The sequence below is a fragment of the Cyprinus carpio genome, chromosome B3, assembly GCF_018340385.1.
Source record: "Cyprinus carpio isolate SPL01 chromosome B3, ASM1834038v1, whole genome shotgun sequence".
Taxonomy (NCBI): domain Eukaryota; kingdom Metazoa; phylum Chordata; class Actinopteri; order Cypriniformes; family Cyprinidae; genus Cyprinus; species Cyprinus carpio.
In genome coordinates this window covers 33,377,294-33,396,447 of record NC_056599.1, presented here as the reverse complement: position 1 = coordinate 33,396,447, position 19,154 = coordinate 33,377,294, and the positions used below count along the sequence as shown (strand labels likewise).

General features: G+C 37.2%; 1 protein-coding gene across 1 annotated transcript; it reads left to right on the top strand.

Moving 5' to 3' along the window:
• The first annotated feature begins 2,328 nt into the window (after nt 1-2,328).
• On the top strand, nt 2,329-8,749 carry foxj1a (forkhead box J1a). Its single transcript, XM_042720869.1, has 3 exons — nt 2,329-2,584; nt 3,407-3,993; nt 6,101-8,749. Exons 2-3 carry the CDS (start codon nt 3,427-3,429, stop codon nt 6,941-6,943), a joined length of 1,410 nt encoding a protein of 469 aa, XP_042576803.1. The 5' UTR covers nt 2,329-2,584; nt 3,407-3,426; the 3' UTR covers nt 6,944-8,749.
• The last annotated feature ends 10,405 nt before the right edge of the window (nt 8,750-19,154 follow it).

The window sequence follows — 19,154 nt, the reverse complement described above, 5'->3', positions numbered from 1 at the left end:
TTATCTCTGAGGTGTACAGTAATCTTGATCTGTTTTGGGCTGGACTTTCCCACGTGCTCCTGACTAATTTGTTTCTGCAAGAGTTTTACTCTCGTTTCTGTGAATGACTGATCAAAGTGAAACTAAGAGGACTTTAGACCATCTTCAGAGCTGATGCTCGCTCTCTTCTTGTTCTCTTGCGCAGAAAAAAAAACAACAACAACAGAAAAATGCTGATGTGATGGATAAAGAAATAAACCTGATAAAATGATGAATAGATCGATCAAAATTGAGAGTTGTGAGCAGCTGTATGATGGCGCCCTCTAGTGGTAAACAACTTATTATAAATAAAACCATTTACATTTTCCATTAACATTTTTTTTAAAAATCGAATTCGACATTGATAATGACAACGTGAACATTTTAGTCTATTAAAACTTTTGTCATTGAAGAATATTAGGACACTGCTATCCTTTTCAGACTAAAAAAAAAAAAAAAAGACTGACTCGAATGTAAATTTGGTTAAAAATTGCTCAGTTTGTTATTCATATCAAAGCCACCCGTTGATTACTTGAAGAGGAAGAACAGGTGTAAAATGGTCTTGAACAATCAGATCAGACCGAAAACAAACAATAAGCAATGCGTTTGGAGTGATTTCACGCGTGACTGGCACTAAAGGAAGAGAGGAAAGGACTTCAGGAGCGCTCTCTTTACTCTCAATATAATGCTTGTTAATGAGACTGAGACAGTCTAAAGCCTCCTTGACAAGAGTTCAGGTGTCAGACTGCATTCAACAACACTATGTAGCACGTATTGGAATTGTTTCCTCACAAATGACACATTATACAGTCCTTTTCAGTCATTGATGTGTTTAAGTGAATGAAACTGACAGTCAAGGGGATAAACCTCAAACTTGCTCTCAGGACAGATTTAAAGTGTTAAGAGTTTGAGCACATCTCTTCAGATAGCAAAGGGGGAGTTTATTAAGGAATGCACTTTTTGTTGGTAACATAGAGGGACTAGACAGATTGTCCTCTTGAGAGCTCTGTTAGTGTGGACGAGTGCTTTCCTGCAAAAGAAACTCTACAAAAGCAGCCGCTGCTCCTTCTTCAAGCATTTTCACATGTGACAACCACCAATCTCTCTGAACGAGAGAAAGAGAACAAAATCATTATGAAACATACAGGCTTTCAGACATAAAACCAAACTTACTATGGTAATCCAGAAACAGTGCTAAAACCAATATTGGGCAATGTAAAATAATAATAATAATAATAATAATAATAATAATAACAATAATAATAATAATAATAACAATAATAATAATAATAATAATAATAATAAATATTATTATTGATAATAATAAATATTATTATTGATAATAATAATAATAATACATATTATTATTGATAATAATACTTAATAATAATAATAATAATAATAATAATAATAATAATAATAATAAATATTATTATTGATAAAATAATAAATATGTAAATAAATAAATAAATAAATGGGGTAGCATTAAATGAACCTGTTTTATGCCATTAAAAAAAATGAAACAAAATAAAATAAAATAATAAATATATGAATCAACCTCGTAATATTAGGCTATCTAAAGTTATTTTAAGGATCTGATCAAGAAGAAATAATTCTTAAATAACAACTGTACATTCAACTGGAAATGGAAAAAATAATTATCAAAAAGGACATCAAAAATCATTAAAAAAATCACTACAAAAATAAAAAAAAAATACAAAAACAAATAACCCTGTTTTATTCAGGTTTTTTGTTTGACATTTCATCATTATTTCATCCAACGCCATCAAATTACCCTGTTTTATTCAGGTGAATAACAACAACAACAACAACAACAACAATAATAATAATAATAATAATAATAATAATAATAATAATAATAATAATAATGATAATGATAATATGACTGAATCAACCTGGCAATATTAGGATGTCCAAAGTAATTTTAAGCAGAAGATCAAGTAGAAATAACTCTTGTAACAAAAGTACATTTAATTTGTATTAATAGGCTCTTTTCAATGAAAATGGAAAAAGAAAATTTGTTATAAAAATACCAAAACCATTCTGCGTGCTGAGTTCAGAAGTATATATGTAACTGGAGTGTGCGTTTACTATTGTTTTCGTTTGATTGTTTCATTCAATGAACTATATAATTTCATTATTAACAACATAAAGTGTTTTTCTCGTCTCTTGTTTGTAAAATATCGTTTTTCTTTGTGCGTCAGACGAGAAACAGACGTGCGTAAAGCGCAAACCCGTGCGCTCGCGATTAGAAGCCCAGTCACCATAACAACCGCCCAGCCAATAGAAGAACGGCAAGCTGTTTACAGGGGGGTGTCGCGTTGCTGGGGTGACGGACAAACGTCCTGCGGCAGGTATTAAACTGAGCCCCCGCTGCCCCGCAGACCTCGAACCGAGAGCGCAGAGACACACTCTCCCAGAGTCTCACGACCGGAGGCTACTGCGCCTTCATCCGATACAGTCTGTGCTGCTCTTCTCTGAAAACAGCTCTGGTGTTACTGGACGCTCTCTCCCTGCCATCCAGGCCTCCTATCAGTGAAGACAGGTGAGCTGCTCCAAGATCTGCTTTTCGGAATAACGTTAAACCTGACAAACGTATAATCATTTAAAAATTGTGTTTATATAAAAATAAACCAGCTGCTGAGTCAGTTGTACAGATTAAGTTGTATTCAACATTAAATGTATACTTTGGTCTAGTTACTAGCGTGATAAGATTTTAATGTAATAATGATGATGATGATGACAGTAACGTTAGAACTAAAAAAAAAAGACAACGAAGTAACACTGAGCTTACTTTATAATAATAATAATAATAATAATAAAGTTGTAAGAGTAAAAAGAAAACGAAGCAAGCTTACTTTATAATAAAAATAATAATAAGAAGAAGAAAGTTGTAGAACTTAAAAGAAAACGAAGTAAGCTTACTTTATAATAACAATAATTTATTACACTGACCTAAAAAATGGAAAGATCTAAGTTAACTGGTTTTATTCAAGTCAAAATGTTATTTAATATCACTTAATCAATCTAAGTATATTATTTTAAACTTACTTTTATAGGTTAAATGTCGCAGATCCGCAGATCGTCTTATGGTTCTCCTGGTTCTACAGTGTTAACATCTGAATATTGAAGGCAAGGCAGTATTTTGTGAGCTTCTGTGAATCCTGGTGCACCTGCCGTGCTGAGGAATGTTGTTGGTTTGGGATCTGCTCTATTGTGTGCTCACAGACGCCAGTTGTGAGCCGTTGTAAAGCTCGACCTGGGAAGTTTCAGGAAACGTCTATGACCTCTTTAAGCTGGAGAGTCCAAATAAAGCCACTTGACTTTTGAAACTTGCCTGCGCTCAAACTTTATGTCTCCTCCTCAGGATCTGGCTGGGACGGGACCATGCTCTCCATGAGTTACACGGACCCCTGGCCGGAGGGCTCGGTGGGGCTGGAGGAGGAGGTGGTCACGGCTGCCGCTCAGGCCGAGCAGCTGGACCGGAGCTCAGTCGACTGCAACAGCAGCAGCTGCAGCTCCGACAGTTTAGACGACAGCCTCACCAGCCTCCAGTGGCTGCAGGAGTTCTCCATTCTCAACGCCAGCGCCTCCCAGTCCAGCCATCACCACAGCCACTTCTTTGGGAGCCAAGGAGGCTCGGATGCGCCCTCGTCTCCTTTAGCAGGAGATCCGGCGTCCATAGGTATGCCGCTGACCCCAGGCAAACCCACGGCGGCGTCTTTCTGCAGGACACCTTGCTTGTCGGCTCTTCCCAGCCTGGTTGCTCACGGACACTGTCCGGACGAAGTCGATTATAAGACCAACCCTCATATCAAGCCACCGTACTCATATGCAACTCTAATATGCATGGCCATGCAGGCCAGTAAGAAAACCAAAATCACTCTCTCATGCATCTATAACTGGATCACAGACAACTTCTGCTACTTCCGCCACGCAGACCCCACTTGGCAGGTAAGATGCTGCAGTCGAACCTTACAACTGTTTTAATGTCTTACATTCATTTGCACTTAATATATGGCTCATTTGCATATCTGGCAAAGGGTATTTTGCTATTGTTTGAGCAGAATGCAGTGAGAGAAAGCCTTCTTAGCACCTGCTGAAGTGGATTGTGTATTGGAGAAAGAGCAACAGAAGCCTGTTTTTATTTAGAGGCTTGATATTTTTAGTGTTTGGATGACCACCAAACAGAGTAAGAGCTTTTCCAGCTTAGTTGTTCGACTAATGGCGCGTGCTCTAAGAATCGCAGCAGAAGTGTGCAGTAAGGCGTATTGTAAAAAAGTTACATTGGACATTCGTCTGCTTTCGTCTCCTTAAGACATGTTTATAATTTAAACTGCTTTTCAAAGCGAGGCGAGGAGGAAGAATGAGCTCATAAGTTGGAGATTTACAAAAAAAGGGGGGATTTCTAAAAAAGATTTAGATGGTTTGGTGAATTATTAATTAACCACTTAGCCATAACCTCTTTTCTCTGAAGAAAACGTAGACATTCGCTCTGTTTTTAGAAATTTAAGCTCATAACAATGTTTAACCAGGAGGTCAGTGCTTCATTTAAATGTAATCAGCTTGTGGTGCTTGGTTGGTTGGCATGCCAGTGGAGGCCTTTAAAGACCCTACCATTGTTAGCTTTTTGGTATAGCATACTACTGAAAGTTGACAAAATTACCATTTAGCCTATTAATATATTGAGATATAGACTTTAAACTATACAATCTTCCTCTTCAAGGAAATGGTCACAAATATTGACGATGCATTTTGAACTTACTTGCGTATCTCAGTTTTGTCCAATCAAATGCTGTTTACAATGAGAATTTGCATCTCAATAATACCTCCTATTTTTGATCAACAATGGCAGATAAGCTTCAATTTGTCAACATTAGTTAATGCATGGTGCATTATAAATAGTGCATTTTACAGAATTTATTCATTTTATTCATATTAATTTAAAAATTGCAGTGCACTTTAACGTTTAGACAGAAGTCACTTTAAAACAGCTTTCTGTTGGTCAATGCTACGGAGAGCTACGCAAATGACATGGAAGAAAATATCGTGCGCACGAATTACAAATTCGTTCCCTCGATGTACTAAAACATGCACATGATTACAATTTGGTTCCCTCGATTTACTAATTCATTCCCTCAATTTGCTAAATTGTGCACACAATTTACTAATTCGTTCTCTCTATTTGTAAATCGTGTGCACGATTTATAAATCGAGGGAACAAAATAGTAAATCGTGCACATGATTTAGCCTACTATTTTTTTTCCTGCATTGCATGTGCGGGGCTCCGTACAATGCAGCATATTTGCATGAAAAACGTTTACCCAATGTTAAATTCCCGATTGTGTAGATTTATATTGAAATGAATGGAATGGAATGGATTTTGCCCATTTGTCGAGTACATGTGACTACAATTTTAATACAACCCAGTTTATACAGGATGTCGAAAAGCTAAAAGTTTATTAGTATATGTAGAAATTAATGTTAACCTAGACTACTAAATGCAATTAAGTTATTATTCATAAGTATTAAACCTTCCTGTAAAGTGTTACGTAATGGTTAAAGGATGTGAAAAGGTTAAAGGATGGTTACTCTTTATTTTAAGGTTCAGTTCTACTATGCCCTTTGCCTCAATAAACTCCTAAATTGCTGCTTATTAATAGTTGGTAAGGTAGTTAAGTTTAGATACTGGTTAAGATTAGGGATGTAGAATATGGTCATGCAGAATATGTGCTTTATAAGTACTAATAAACACCCAATGCATGCTAATAAGCCACGTTAATATTGAGTGTTGGTCTATATACTAAAGAGTTACCTGAAAACTATAGGCAAAAGTAATCAAGCCCTATGTTATGTCCTGCCCAAAGTTCTTTGTTCAATAAGAAATACCGCCACATAAGAAAAAAAACCTGCACTCAAGCTATTTCACAGGGTCTTTAATGCATGACTTCCATATGTTTAAGTGCATCATAATAAAGCCAAATTCCAATACACAACTGAACTATAGATTAGACTGGAGATTGATACATATTATCATGGATTTTCTCCTTCATCATTGCAGAACTCCATCCGCCACAATCTGTCACTGAACAAATGCTTTATAAAAGTCCCGAGACAAAAGGATGAGCCAGGCAAAGGTGGGTTCTGGAAGATCGACCCCCAGTATGCAGAACGTCTCCTCAACGGTGCCTACAAGAAGCGTAGGATGCCCCCTGTGCAGATCAACCCAGCTCTTCAGAACTGCCTCAGGATGAATGCTCACGCTGGACAAGCTGCAGCCACTGCAGGGATGGCCAGAAACCTTTGTGTGAGTCCCGAGTCCCAGCAGCTCCTGAAAGAGTTTGAGGAAGCCACGGGAGCCGATCAGAACTGGGACCCTCGTTTGGCTGAAGCCACCATGTTGAATTGTTGGGTCTCAGGAAAGGGCAGCAAGAGGAAACAGCCTTACAGGACTGGTGGGAGCAAAGCTCCACGGCGCTCAAGCTCCCCACTGCTGGCCATGGATGAGCAGGAGGACTTAAGCTCCCTGAAGGGCAACTTTGACTGGGACGCCCTGCTAGACTCGGCCCTGAATGGAGAGTTAAGCTTGAACGAAGGGGGTCCGCTGAGCCCTATACCACAAGACGAGGACTTGATGGTTAGAGGCACCCATATCAGCCCTCTTGAACTTCCTGGAGGCATCATTGAGAACCATGTGTTGATGGAAACTCAGAGGAGCAGCGAAGCAGACTTTGATGAGGAAACCTTCCTGGCCACTGCATTTCTCCAGAGTCCCTGGTCGGAGGTGGAAGAGGGCAACCGTCCCGACTTCCTCTGTAGCTCAACGGTCAACATTGATCAACTCTTTGACCTGGGAGACTCTCTCGGAGGAGACTTAAGCAGTAAGATCGAGTCTCTCCTTTGAAGAGGTCATCAGTGACACTTGAAATTCAGGCCTTTGGGCACAAACAAGTCAACGAACAAAGAGGGTTTGGACTGTTTACCCCCAAAGATTTCATGCTGGATTCCATGAAGCCCATGTGAAGATGTATTTTTAAAAGCGTATCTATTTCGACTACTGATTTTTATGATTATGTTTTTGTATTTGATATGTTATCTACCTGCATTACAGCTAATCTAATCAAGATCCTTAGCGATTCCCTAAAATCATCTATCAAATGCTTGGAACATGGGATTCGGTGACTGAACATGTTATGGAGGTAGACAAAAAAAAGAAAAATTTGTTGTTTACAATTCAACTTTACATAGCAGAACTGAATAGTTGAAACACCTTATGGATGAAGTCAAATATGTTAGACATATTATATCATACTCACACAAACTCAACTTTAAATCAGCTGTGCAAATGAAATTGTGTGTTATGCAACCTTCCTTGCGACTGCAAGCAATGTACTATCAGTGAACACTTCTAAAAATAAAGGTTCCTAATTGGCATTCATGCTTCCATAAAGAACCTTTAACATCCGTAGAATCTTTCAATTGTTCAAAATGTTCTTAAGAACTGTTCACTGGAAGGATCTTTGGGGAACCAAAAGTGGTTCTTCTGCATTCCGATAGGTTTCATTTGGTACCTGTATTTTCAAGAGTGAATTTAATTTGTTGATCTCAGAAACGCTCCAAGGCTACACATTTTGGATGTCCCACCTGATTTATATCATCAGCTCAATGGTGGAGGCTCCAAGACCTGAACTGGATGTGTGCGATAAAGGAGACATCCATAATGTGCAGTGCTGGGGTCCTCCAGACCAGGACTGAAGACCACATGTGTAGAATATTGAAACTGAATTGTTTAGGTTTCTAGAAAACAAATGAGCTATTTTAGCACCGAATGGCTGGTAGGATGAAATTTGGTGTATTTTGATAGTGAACCTGCACTAATTTGATGAATGGGTTTTTTGGGGTTCCTACCCATGTTGGATTATTCGGTAGGCAAAAGTATATGTGCCAAACTTTCTCTCTTGCAGCTGAATAGATTCTACATGCACATCTAACCACTTTCACGCACATATTGTGTTATGAGTGTTATGCTGACTTCATATAAATGATATTTTACGTCAAGACTACTTTTATCTTCTTATTTAGATTGTTAGTACTAAGTACAGTTAAATGGGATGAGTTAATCTCTTGGGAAGATATGTCATTAAAGTAAATAATAAAAAAGGCACTAATATACCAAACATTTTTCATTTGTTTGTTTGTTTTATCCAGAATATGAGCTCAAAAATGAAACCCAATCACTCCATTGGGTTTCAGTAATATCTAAACTTTGTATGTGCCAAGGAAAGTAAATGGCAAAACAGACATATTTTTATGTCCAAAACATATATGTCTATTCCTATATGCCTGTTTGTTCTGAATTTGTCATGTACCAAAATTTGTCCAAAATTGGTAATGCAATGACGTATATATAAATCAAATGATTGTTTGACAACAAAACTTCTTTCCAAAGATACTAGTGGCTTGATTAATTTTTTTTATTATCATACCTGTCATTGTTCTATAAGTTTTACACATTTTCCGCTCCTAATTTTGGTAATTTTGCTTACTTAATGTTTTTTTCCCCCTACTGACACTGATACACCTGCAACAATGCCTACAAAGTGTTGCCTTGTTTCAGAGACTGACAACATCTCCTCAGCATCACCTTCTTTTGAATCATGTTTAGCCTATTTGAACATACTGTACTTCAGATTAAAATATAAGACAGATATCTCATGTTGTGTGTGTGTTGTCTAAAAGGGCATAAAAAAAGATCTTTTTCTCAAAGCAACATCTTTTACTCTGTTCATGCTTGATTCCGCTCCACTTGTGCTCTTGCTTTTATTATGCGATGGGAGGGACGTCAAACAGAGCAAGACAGTGTGTGTGTGATTTACACAAGCATCTCTCTGCTTGTCTTATTTTGGGGGTGTCGCTGTCTGTGTGTGGGGGTGTTTAGGGCTTTGTTTGTGCTCAGTGAGATTCTCGTACCCCCCAGAGTTCCAGTCAGGCCTGCCCTCGCTCGGCCCATGTGGGGTCCAACGGGGACGACGTCCCACGCCCTCATATATCACTGTGCTTTTACATAGATCAACAGGACCATTGGGAAGCTGTGAAGCGCTTGGTTTGGACCTCATAAAATGTTTTTGTTCTGTATTGAACAGTCATTTGTTGGGAGACTCTCACATAATCTGTCAACAACATGGTTTTGATCAAAATCTAAGAATTTACGTTTCGCATAGAAAATTAAGCCTATTTTAGAACTACTCAAACTTATTGCATTTTGTTTTTAATTTTAGGATAAATGCAACCTGGATACGTTCACATGACATTCGGCTTGTTAAACATTGACAGTTTTGTACAATGCAATTTCTGAGAGAAATAGGGTGTTTCTATTCATTTTTCATCTGATCATTAACTGGCTATAATTTATTACAACCTCTATGTAAAAAAAAAATGTGTTTACAAACAAACTTTGTCAGTACATCTATGTTAAAAGATAAATAAATAAATAAAAATATTTCAGATAAAACTTTGTAAAAAACGTTGACATTCTAGATCAAATAAATAAAAATAAATATGTTAACAGATAAATAAATAAATTAACAAACAAACAGGTGTTTCTATTATTTAATCATTTATCACTGCCTAACAGAAAAAATAAAAAAATAAATAAAAAAATTAATAAAAAAATAATAGAAAAAATAAAAAAATAAACAAACAAAAAAACAAAAAAGAATATCTTATAAAAAACTTTGTAAAAAAAAAAATACATGTTGACATTCTAGATCAAACAAATAAATAAATATGTTAACAGATAAATAAATTATCAAACAAACAAACAAACAAACAAACAAACAGGTGTTTCTATTATTTAATAATTTATCGCTGCCTGTTAAAAGAATATTTCATGTCAAATGTTATTAAATGTGTTGACAGAATAAACTAACAAACAAACAAACAAACAAACAAATAAATAAATCTCTGTTAAAAGAACATTCTAGTCAAACAAACAAATAAATAAATTCCTTTAGGATGGATGGGTGTACTGTATACAGACAATTCTCCTTTGGGTTATCCCCCCTCTCAGGAGAGGTCTGTGATAACCAATCCAAGCTGGAATAGTCTTTCCAGGTAAAGTGTGCTCGTAATTATAATGTGGTGGCTTGGTCAGATGAGAGGCCCTGTAACCAGATCCAGGTATTATCCTGCAGTCTTGCTGATAGCTACAGGTAAGGAGAGCACACTGATGAAATGCTAAACCTGCTGCTTTTGTCTTTCACTCTAACAATGTTCAAAACTAAAAGTGTAAAAAGCTTTCTAAGCAAGAGATAATGTAACCAAAATACAGCCAAGCAACAATGTCTTGTTGTTTAGTATCAGAGTTATTTGTTTCAAACCTATGAGAATATCTGTCATGCTGAAATTGAATTTTAAATGTAGAATTGACATTTTGATTTAAGGATGTGGATTCAAAATGGAATGAAATTAAGAATTCATATAGGTTTTGTTTTTTTCATCATATACACAAAATATTTTAGAAACATTAGATGATCTTAATGATGAATGTTTATGATTTCATATACAGTATTCATTTATATAATACCTTTCAAAAGCTGGGGTCAATTTTTATTATTTTAATTGTTTTACATTTTCAAAGAAATTACTAATTTAATTCAGGATGCATTAACTTAACCAAAACAGTAAATACTTTTACATTGTTACAAAAAAAAAATCTATTCCAAATAAATGCTGTTCTTTTGAACTTTCTATTCATCAACGCATAATAAGAATTAAACGTGTCACAGTTTCCACAGATCTGTAAAGCATTCAGCACAACACTGATAATAATTCAGCATATTAGAATGATTTCCGAGCGATGATGTGACACTGAAGACTGGAGTAATGATGCTGAAAATTCAGCTTTCCATCACAGGAATACATTACAGTTTAAAATATATTCAAATTGACAATGGTTATTTTTAATTGTAATAATATTTCACAATATTACTACTATTACTGTTTTTTCCAGTATTACAGTTACTGTGTTTCCAGTGTTACTGTCCCAAAACATTTAAATGGTAGTTTATATATAATTTAGAGACATTTATATACATGTTCATTAAATGTAATAGAATATACTAGATTAAATATTTATTAAATGGCCAAAAATTAATCAATTTATACTAAAAAAACAATTTTAATGGGTTTAATCTGGTAGCAAAAAGCTCTTTGTCCAATTCAAATTCACACTGATTGAAATGGAGCCAATTCTCAAATTCAGATCAGAAGTCTGTTTGACGTCACATCAGGGAAATGTTATTCAATGAAAGAAAACATTCAGAAAGGAGAGTAAATATCAAAGAGGTCAGGGCTTTACTGTCAGACGGTTGAGTCAGACGTCAGACTGTGGGATGAGGGGGGCCAGACCTACTACATTGTTGTGAATTTGAGCCAATGGGCAAGCTCTGGCTTCAGGACGGAGTTTGTGCCATTTCCCGCACAACTCCATTGGTATTCTGCTTCTGTGTTGCACTAGAAGAGCCGAGAGCCGCTGATGTCTCAGACCGATCCCCATGATCCAGACACAAGAGACGGGGGTGGAGCACGAAGCCGAGGGGGAGAGGAGCAGCGAATACATCTTTTTTATCACATGGGCCGTGAAAGGCCAGTCTCCTGGGCAACTACTGGTGCTATTGTCATTAGGGCCGAGCACAAAATGGGCAAGGGCCCATAACAGTCTCTGTGGCCAATGGTGGGGGTTCAAATAAGAATCCCAAAAAGGAAACATGCGGCCACTGAGAGTTATTCGGGTGATGCTGTATGTCTTCGTGAAAGTGCACTGACCTTCCAGAGTAGAGTCCGAAAAGGGAAACATGTTATTTCTTTCCCTTCAGGGGTTTACTATTTGTTTGAAAAGGCGTCTTAAAGGGGTAGTTCACCCAAAAATTTCAATCTGCTATTAATTTTAATAGCAAATCTTAATCTTAATTTCCAAGATGTAGGTGACTTACACAGTAGAAGAAGATACATAAAATGCAAGTCAGCAAAGGCATATCAGGCAACACAAAATAAATACCCATGGCTCTTAACAATTTATTGTGGTCTTATGAAGCAAAACGATCAGTCTGTGCAAGAGACTGAACATTATTACCTGTAATTCATAGCCTCAGGCAAGTGGTCCAGAGTGATGTTTGGTTCACAAACAGATCAGTCTTTTTTTTAAAATGACGTGATGTTCTTTTCGATCTTTGCTTAATGGGTAAAAAAAAGTTGGAAATACCTTTGCAGCTGTTTACTGTTAACATCCAGATGTTGTCCACACTACTGACAGTGGCATTTATATGAATATATAAATATGTGCTTTGCACGTTCCTCTCAATAACAAAATAAACACACACACAAATGACAGAAGTGAGAAATCAGCAGTTAAGAAAGCATCAGATGAGAGTGAGGTGGATATGTTTGCATAAGCTCTGCAATTCACACTAGGCAAGTCACATCACAAAGTCCAGTTTACTCATGCAGCACTTTATACAGTAGACTGCTTTGAGGCAAGAACATTTATAGTATTAAACATGATAAAGCAGTGTCAGTGTTGCTTTTAATTACAGTTACAACTTCAGTTTCTACTATAAAGCAGCTCTCCTGTGTATTCATGTTTTTACTCACGTCTGACCATGACCATGTTAAAGTAGGTGGAGCCACGGAGCCACACCCACCCATTGATTGCATCATCACTGCTGACCAATAGTAGTTCAAAGGTGTTAATCATCTGGAGAAAACTTTGCCTTAAAGTTTGCTTTGGAAAGGTATTTCAAACTCTAAACGAACAATAAGCCATGTATGTTTGGTTTTATATGATATATTGCTACACAGACAGGAGATATTGCACTTGTTTGACAAAAATCAACAAGACCACACAATGAAGCTGTGCCCTGCATCATTACCACAAGAACGCTGATATCAGAGACGAGGAGGTCAGGCGAAGCAGTGGGCCATGACATGCTGGGATGTAGGTGGCGGGTGTGTGTGTGTGTGTTTGGTGTGTGTTCTCAGAGCCACTGTCTCTTTGTTAGCAAGACATTAGCGGCTGAGTAATCTGACATCCATCACCAGCTTAGGCAGCAATACACACAGTGAGCGAGCACAGGGAAAACAATATGTAGTGAAACGGTGGGAAGCCTTTTATTCATTACGCAGGGCTGTGATGCTCTTTTGTAGGTGTTTGGGGGTTGTGGTGAGCCTGCAAATGACAAAGCCATTTCCTGCTGTTTGCACTGCTCATTGTAATCATATATAATAATGCTGTTTATCAGGTTGCTAGAGATTAAACGAAGGGTTTCCAATGTTGTGCATGTTCCTATTTGAGGAGCGGGGCCACAAAATTTTCCATTTCTAGTTAAGGTTTGTTCTTATTTAAGCTTAACAAGTAGCGTAAAATATCCAGGAGAAAATTTGATATTAACTGTGTTTCTCCATTTCTTTGAATTACACAAAAAATATGCATCAATTTAACATTAAAATGGTTCATTTGGCCTGTCCAGTCATGTCTGATCTTGACTTTTTTGACTGTATCCGACAATTAAATTCATAAATCAGATGCTGATTCCAAACATGCATACTTCCATACATAATAGGCGAACAACACGTGAAAAGAGTGTTATGTCTGAATTCACAGTATTTGCAAAATGGTAGATGAAAACTACTCAGATGACCTACTACTTCTGGTGATATCAAGAATTGTGCATCTGATGAACAATCCCACGAGGCCACAGGTAAGGATGGCAGTGAAAAGATGCAACTGTCACTGATAGGACAAATGAAGTGTGTCTGGATTTCATTCATACATACTGCACACATTCATAATATTTAGGACATGCATTTGAAATGTTAATGAAGTAACCAAGCCAAATGTATGGTATTAACTACCAGTATTGAGTTTTGGATGCAGCTTATGTCAGAATTTTCACATGATCTATTGAAATAATATTGAATTAGTTTAGAGTACATGCACTTACATCATATGTTTACCCTAAAAATTACTGATCATAAGCTAACATCATGGACTTAACATATTGAAGAGTGTTTAAAGCATTTTCTATAATTTGATGAAACAGACACCACCTATTCCTCATTATTTTCATAACCACAGGGGCTCCTCCCATGAAAAATTCACAGTGATTAATCAAATGTATTGTATACGTTATGTCTTCGCAAAGCTAAATGAGCCTGCAGGGTATTGTTTTCTCAGAACGTTTCTAGCCTGTGAGTCACAAAGGCACCTGCTTTCGGTTTCTTCAAGAGAACCAACACTCATTCAATTTGCATTATATTCCAGCTTAACCTTACATAGCATGACAACAGCAACAAGTCAGACCAGTTGCATGTATGGTTTAAAGAAATGAACATGACAACCGAATGGCATCTTCAAGTGCAGGTTTGTTGGCTCAAGGTTATCCAATCTCATAGGTGTCAAGGATGAAGCTTCTGTTGTGGAGACCAAGAAACAATAGAGGCACTAAACGTTCATCACATACAAACGCAGGTAGAGAAGAGCTCACCTGACACCTGATCTCACCATTGCCTCAAGAGAGCCAGTGCCGCAGGGAGAGAGAATTACAGCGGAGAGGTGCAGAGAGAAAAAACAAACATAAACAAGGCCCACGGTAGCCAGGGAAAGACCGTGCGCGATGCTGGCGGACGCGGCTCGACCTTGAACTGGCAAGTCCAGACCTGCCTTTGAATGCTGGGTGGGAGACACACCAAGCCGACTGCAGGACTTGGCTTCGATCAATGAAAAGACTTTAAGCAAACAAGAGCATAGTAAACTCTTTCACCCTACTCCGTTTTGTCATTTATTTCCCTCACTTGCCTCTGCCAGGGCCTTTTACGCTACTCAGGGAAGATACTTTTTTTTTTTCTCTTGATTTGATTTCTTTATTTCTTTGTTTGTTTCCCAGTGGAGCAAAGACTTTAAAATGACGCTGCTTTACATATCTGAGACGCTGCCTTCAATAGGTGAGCGGTCCTGGTGACAAAAACCTGACAAAAGCCCCAATGGTGGATCCAAATTGGGACCCCCTCGTAGAAGGGCTCGGCCAAGGCTTTCTCCAATGCAACTCTAAACACACTCTCGGTTTTCCACCCCCAGCAATGGTGGCTGCGTCTCCCATTAAATGACTTGATTGGAACAGATGGAGGATGAAGTGAAACACAGACTTCAGAAGTAATTTCCCTTTTTAATCAACACTGATACTGTTTTTGAAAGGTGAACTGTGTAATCACTAGTGGCACTGAGCCGGATTGTGATGGGTTTTTTGATAGGCCAGACTGGGTCAGACTTAACAACTCTGAACGTGTTTAGAATAGCACACTACTATTTGTGCAATATAAAGTATGCATGCTGTGTATATGTTGTCTGTGTGCATGTAATAGCATACAAATGCAGTATATACACAAACGTACTGTGAGGATTAATGCAACTGCAGTGCACTTAATCTGATCTTCCATTTCTACTGAAATGAATGAACCAGAAGAAAAAACAAGCATTGGTGACACTTTCAATTCGTTCTTGACTCATTGACCAAACTGTTAAATGTTAAAGACGTAGTTCAACATGAATTTACTGAACCTCATGTCAAGCCTTGTATGGCTTTCTTTCTTCTGTGGAATATAATAGAATATGTTTTGAAAACATTCTTTCACATTGGAGTTTTTTTTTTGTTTTTGTTTTTTAATTTTTGAATCCATATGTTGAAAGTAAGTTACAAACCTGATTCCAAAAAGTTGGGACACTGTACAAATTGTGAATAAAAACAGAATGCAATGATGTGGAAGTTTCAAATTTCAATATTTTATTCAGAATACAAGATAGATGACATATCAAATGTTTAAACTGAGAAAATAGCCGCGTTTCCACCGCTGGAACTTTACCCAGGAACTAGGGACTTTGGGCTGGTACTTGATGTGTTTCCACCGCAGGAACCAGGAACTAGGAACTAAATAAAGTTCCGGGTAAAAAAAAATGCCCCTCAGAAATTCCCTGCTGGCGAGGTAGTACTTTTTCAAAGTTCCGGAACTTTCGGGGGCGGGACTTGTGCGCTAAACATGCTGATTGGTTGAGTTCACGCAGCATTGCGATTTCAACCACCATTTATTCGGATCATTTTCAAAACATTACTGTTATTGTGTCATGAAATGTAATTTTAAAAGTATTTCAGGCGAGAATGTTGTTTAAAACGCAAATCTGTGGTTTATTTATAAAGACAGCGCCTATTTAAAAATATGTTTCGCTGATTTCGGAGACGATCAGCTCCATGCGATCAGCGGGAGCTCGGTGCTCATGTATCCGCCTAGAGCAGTCTCAACTCGGCTAGTCCTTCTGATATTTGCTGATGGCTCTGATGTCTCCTTAATGGTTAAACATAAAATATAATTTGTTTTGGGTAAATCTAACAGGTAATGTTTGGTCTGTATTCAATTTATCTATATGTTATAATGAAAATAAAAAGAAGCAATTGATATAATATTTTGTTTCATTGTAATGGCTGTATATATACACATTTCCCTGAACTAAGTACATTTCTGCTGCTATTATTATTTTTAAATGAAAAACGAAAGGAGGCAGTGGTATTTTATATCCTATTTCATTTTATTGTAAATATACAATGAGGAAAATTGCAGTAGCCAAGGCGAGCTGACTGATGTTATCAAGTACGCTGCTATTTGCAGAATTACCGGATTGTCGTCGTCGCGGACATCACACTCCCGAGACGAATGCACAAAGTCTGAACTACCGAGGATGCAAGTCCAAAATTTTAGTACTTTGTATTGAGAAACGCGCGCAGACCTACATCACCAGACTATTTGCCTAATCTTCCCGGTACTTTAGACCGCGGTGGAAACGCAGAAAGCAACAGGTCTGGGGGGGATAATAGATCCTGGGGAAAAAAGTTCCTGGTACAATTGTTCCAGGTAATTTCGGTGGAAACGCGGCATATGTATCATTTTAAGGGAAAAATAAGTTGATTTTAAATTTCATGGCATCAACACATCTCAAAAAAGTTGGGACATGGCCATGTTTACCACTGTGTGGCATCCTCTCTTCTTTTTATAACAGTCTGCAAACGTCTGGGGAGTGAGGAGACAAGTTGCTCAAGTTTAGGAATAGGAATTTTGTCCCATTCTTGTCTAATACAGGCTTCTAGTTGCTCAACTGTCTTAGGTCTTCTTTGCATCTTCCTCTTTATAATGCGCCAAATGTTTTCTATGGGTGAAAGATCTGGACTGCAGGCTGGCCATTTCAGTACCCGGATCCTTCTTCTACGCAGCCATGATGTTGTAATTGATGCAGTATGTGGTCTGGCATTGTCATGTTGGAAAATGCAAGGTCTTCCCTGAAAGAGACGATGTCTGGATGGGAGCATATGTTGTTCTAGAACTTGAATATACCTTTCAGCATTGATGGTGCCTTTCCAGATGTGTAAGCTGCCCTGCCACACGCACTCATGCAACCCCATACCATCAGAGATGCAGGCTTCTGAACTGAGCGCTGATAACAACTTGGGTTGTCCTTGTCCTCTTTAGTCCGGATGACATGGCGTCCCAGTTTTCCAAAAAGAACTTCAAATTTTGATTCGTCTGACCACAGAACAGTTTTTCAACTTTGCCACAGTCCATTTTAAATGAGCCTCAGCCCAGAGAAAACACCTGCGCTTCTGGATCATGTTTAGATATGGCTTCTTTTTTGACCTATAGAGTTTTAGCCGGCAACAGCGAATGGCACGGTGGATTGTGTTCACCGACAATGTTTTCTGGAAGTATTCCTGAGCCCATGTTGTGATGATCACGGGCATCCAGTATGGTTTTCCGGCCTTGACCCTTACGCACAGAGATTATTCCAGATTCTCTGAATCGTTGGATGATATTATGCACTGTAGATGATGATAACTTCAAACTCTTTGCAATTTTTCTCTGAGAAACTCCTTTCTGATATTGCTCCACTATTTTTCGCCGCAGCATTGGGGGAATTGGTGATCCTCTGGCCATCTTGACTTCTGAGAGACACTGCCACTCTGAGAGGCTCTTTTTATACCCAATCTTGTTGCCAATTGACCTAATAAGTTGCAAATTGGTCCTCCAGCTGTTCCTTATATGTACATTTAACTTTTCCGACCTCTTATTGCTACCTGTCCCAGCTTTTTTGGAATGTGTAGCTCTCACGAAATCCAAAATGAGCCAATATTTGGCATGACATTTCAAAATGTCTCACTTTCAACATTTGATATGTTATCTATAATTCTATTATGAATAAAATATAAGTTAATGAGATTTGTAAATTATTCCATTCCTTTTTCACTCACAATTTGTACAGTGTCCCAACTTTTTTGGAATCAGGTTTGTAGTATCTAGTGATGTAATTTCATATGTGTGTTGTGCAGAAGAGATAAAGAAAGGAATGACTTGAGTGAGTAAATATAGTGACAATTTTCATTTTTGATTGGACTATCACTTTAGGATGTTTTTACAATAAAATGATAAATGGATGCCAAATACATTAATTAAGCATGCAAATTGTGAGGTCATGTGACCAATGTTGTGACAACAATGAATCACTTTTTTTTTACTGAAATTGATGGAAGTATATTGTATACTGTGCAGTATTTAATGTAGAAAATTATTCTGTTATTATTTTATTGTTTGCTGTTAGTGACACAGAAATAAACATTTTAGTGCCGTTTTATAGGTTTTATACAAGTACCACACATAAAACATTAAAGATGAAAGTTTTAAACATTTAAATAATGATAATAATAAAAAATAATATCTAACCTTGTGTAAAACACTTTACATCTCAAAAGTATATTTTAAAACAAATCATACTTGCAGATAATGTAATTATAATAAAATAAAAAGTGAGTGTTCATTCTTTTATGGCTGTTTATTGTCACACTTAAGTACACTTTTAAAAAGTGCACTTTGTAATAATGTCGAATTAAAATGTTAAGCATATAAATATTCTTTTGTTGTGCTTTAAAGAAGTACTTTATTAACATAAAGCACACATAAAGTATTTGACATTAACTATTTGATATTACATTTAATATTAATATATTTTAAATGTGCTAAATTGC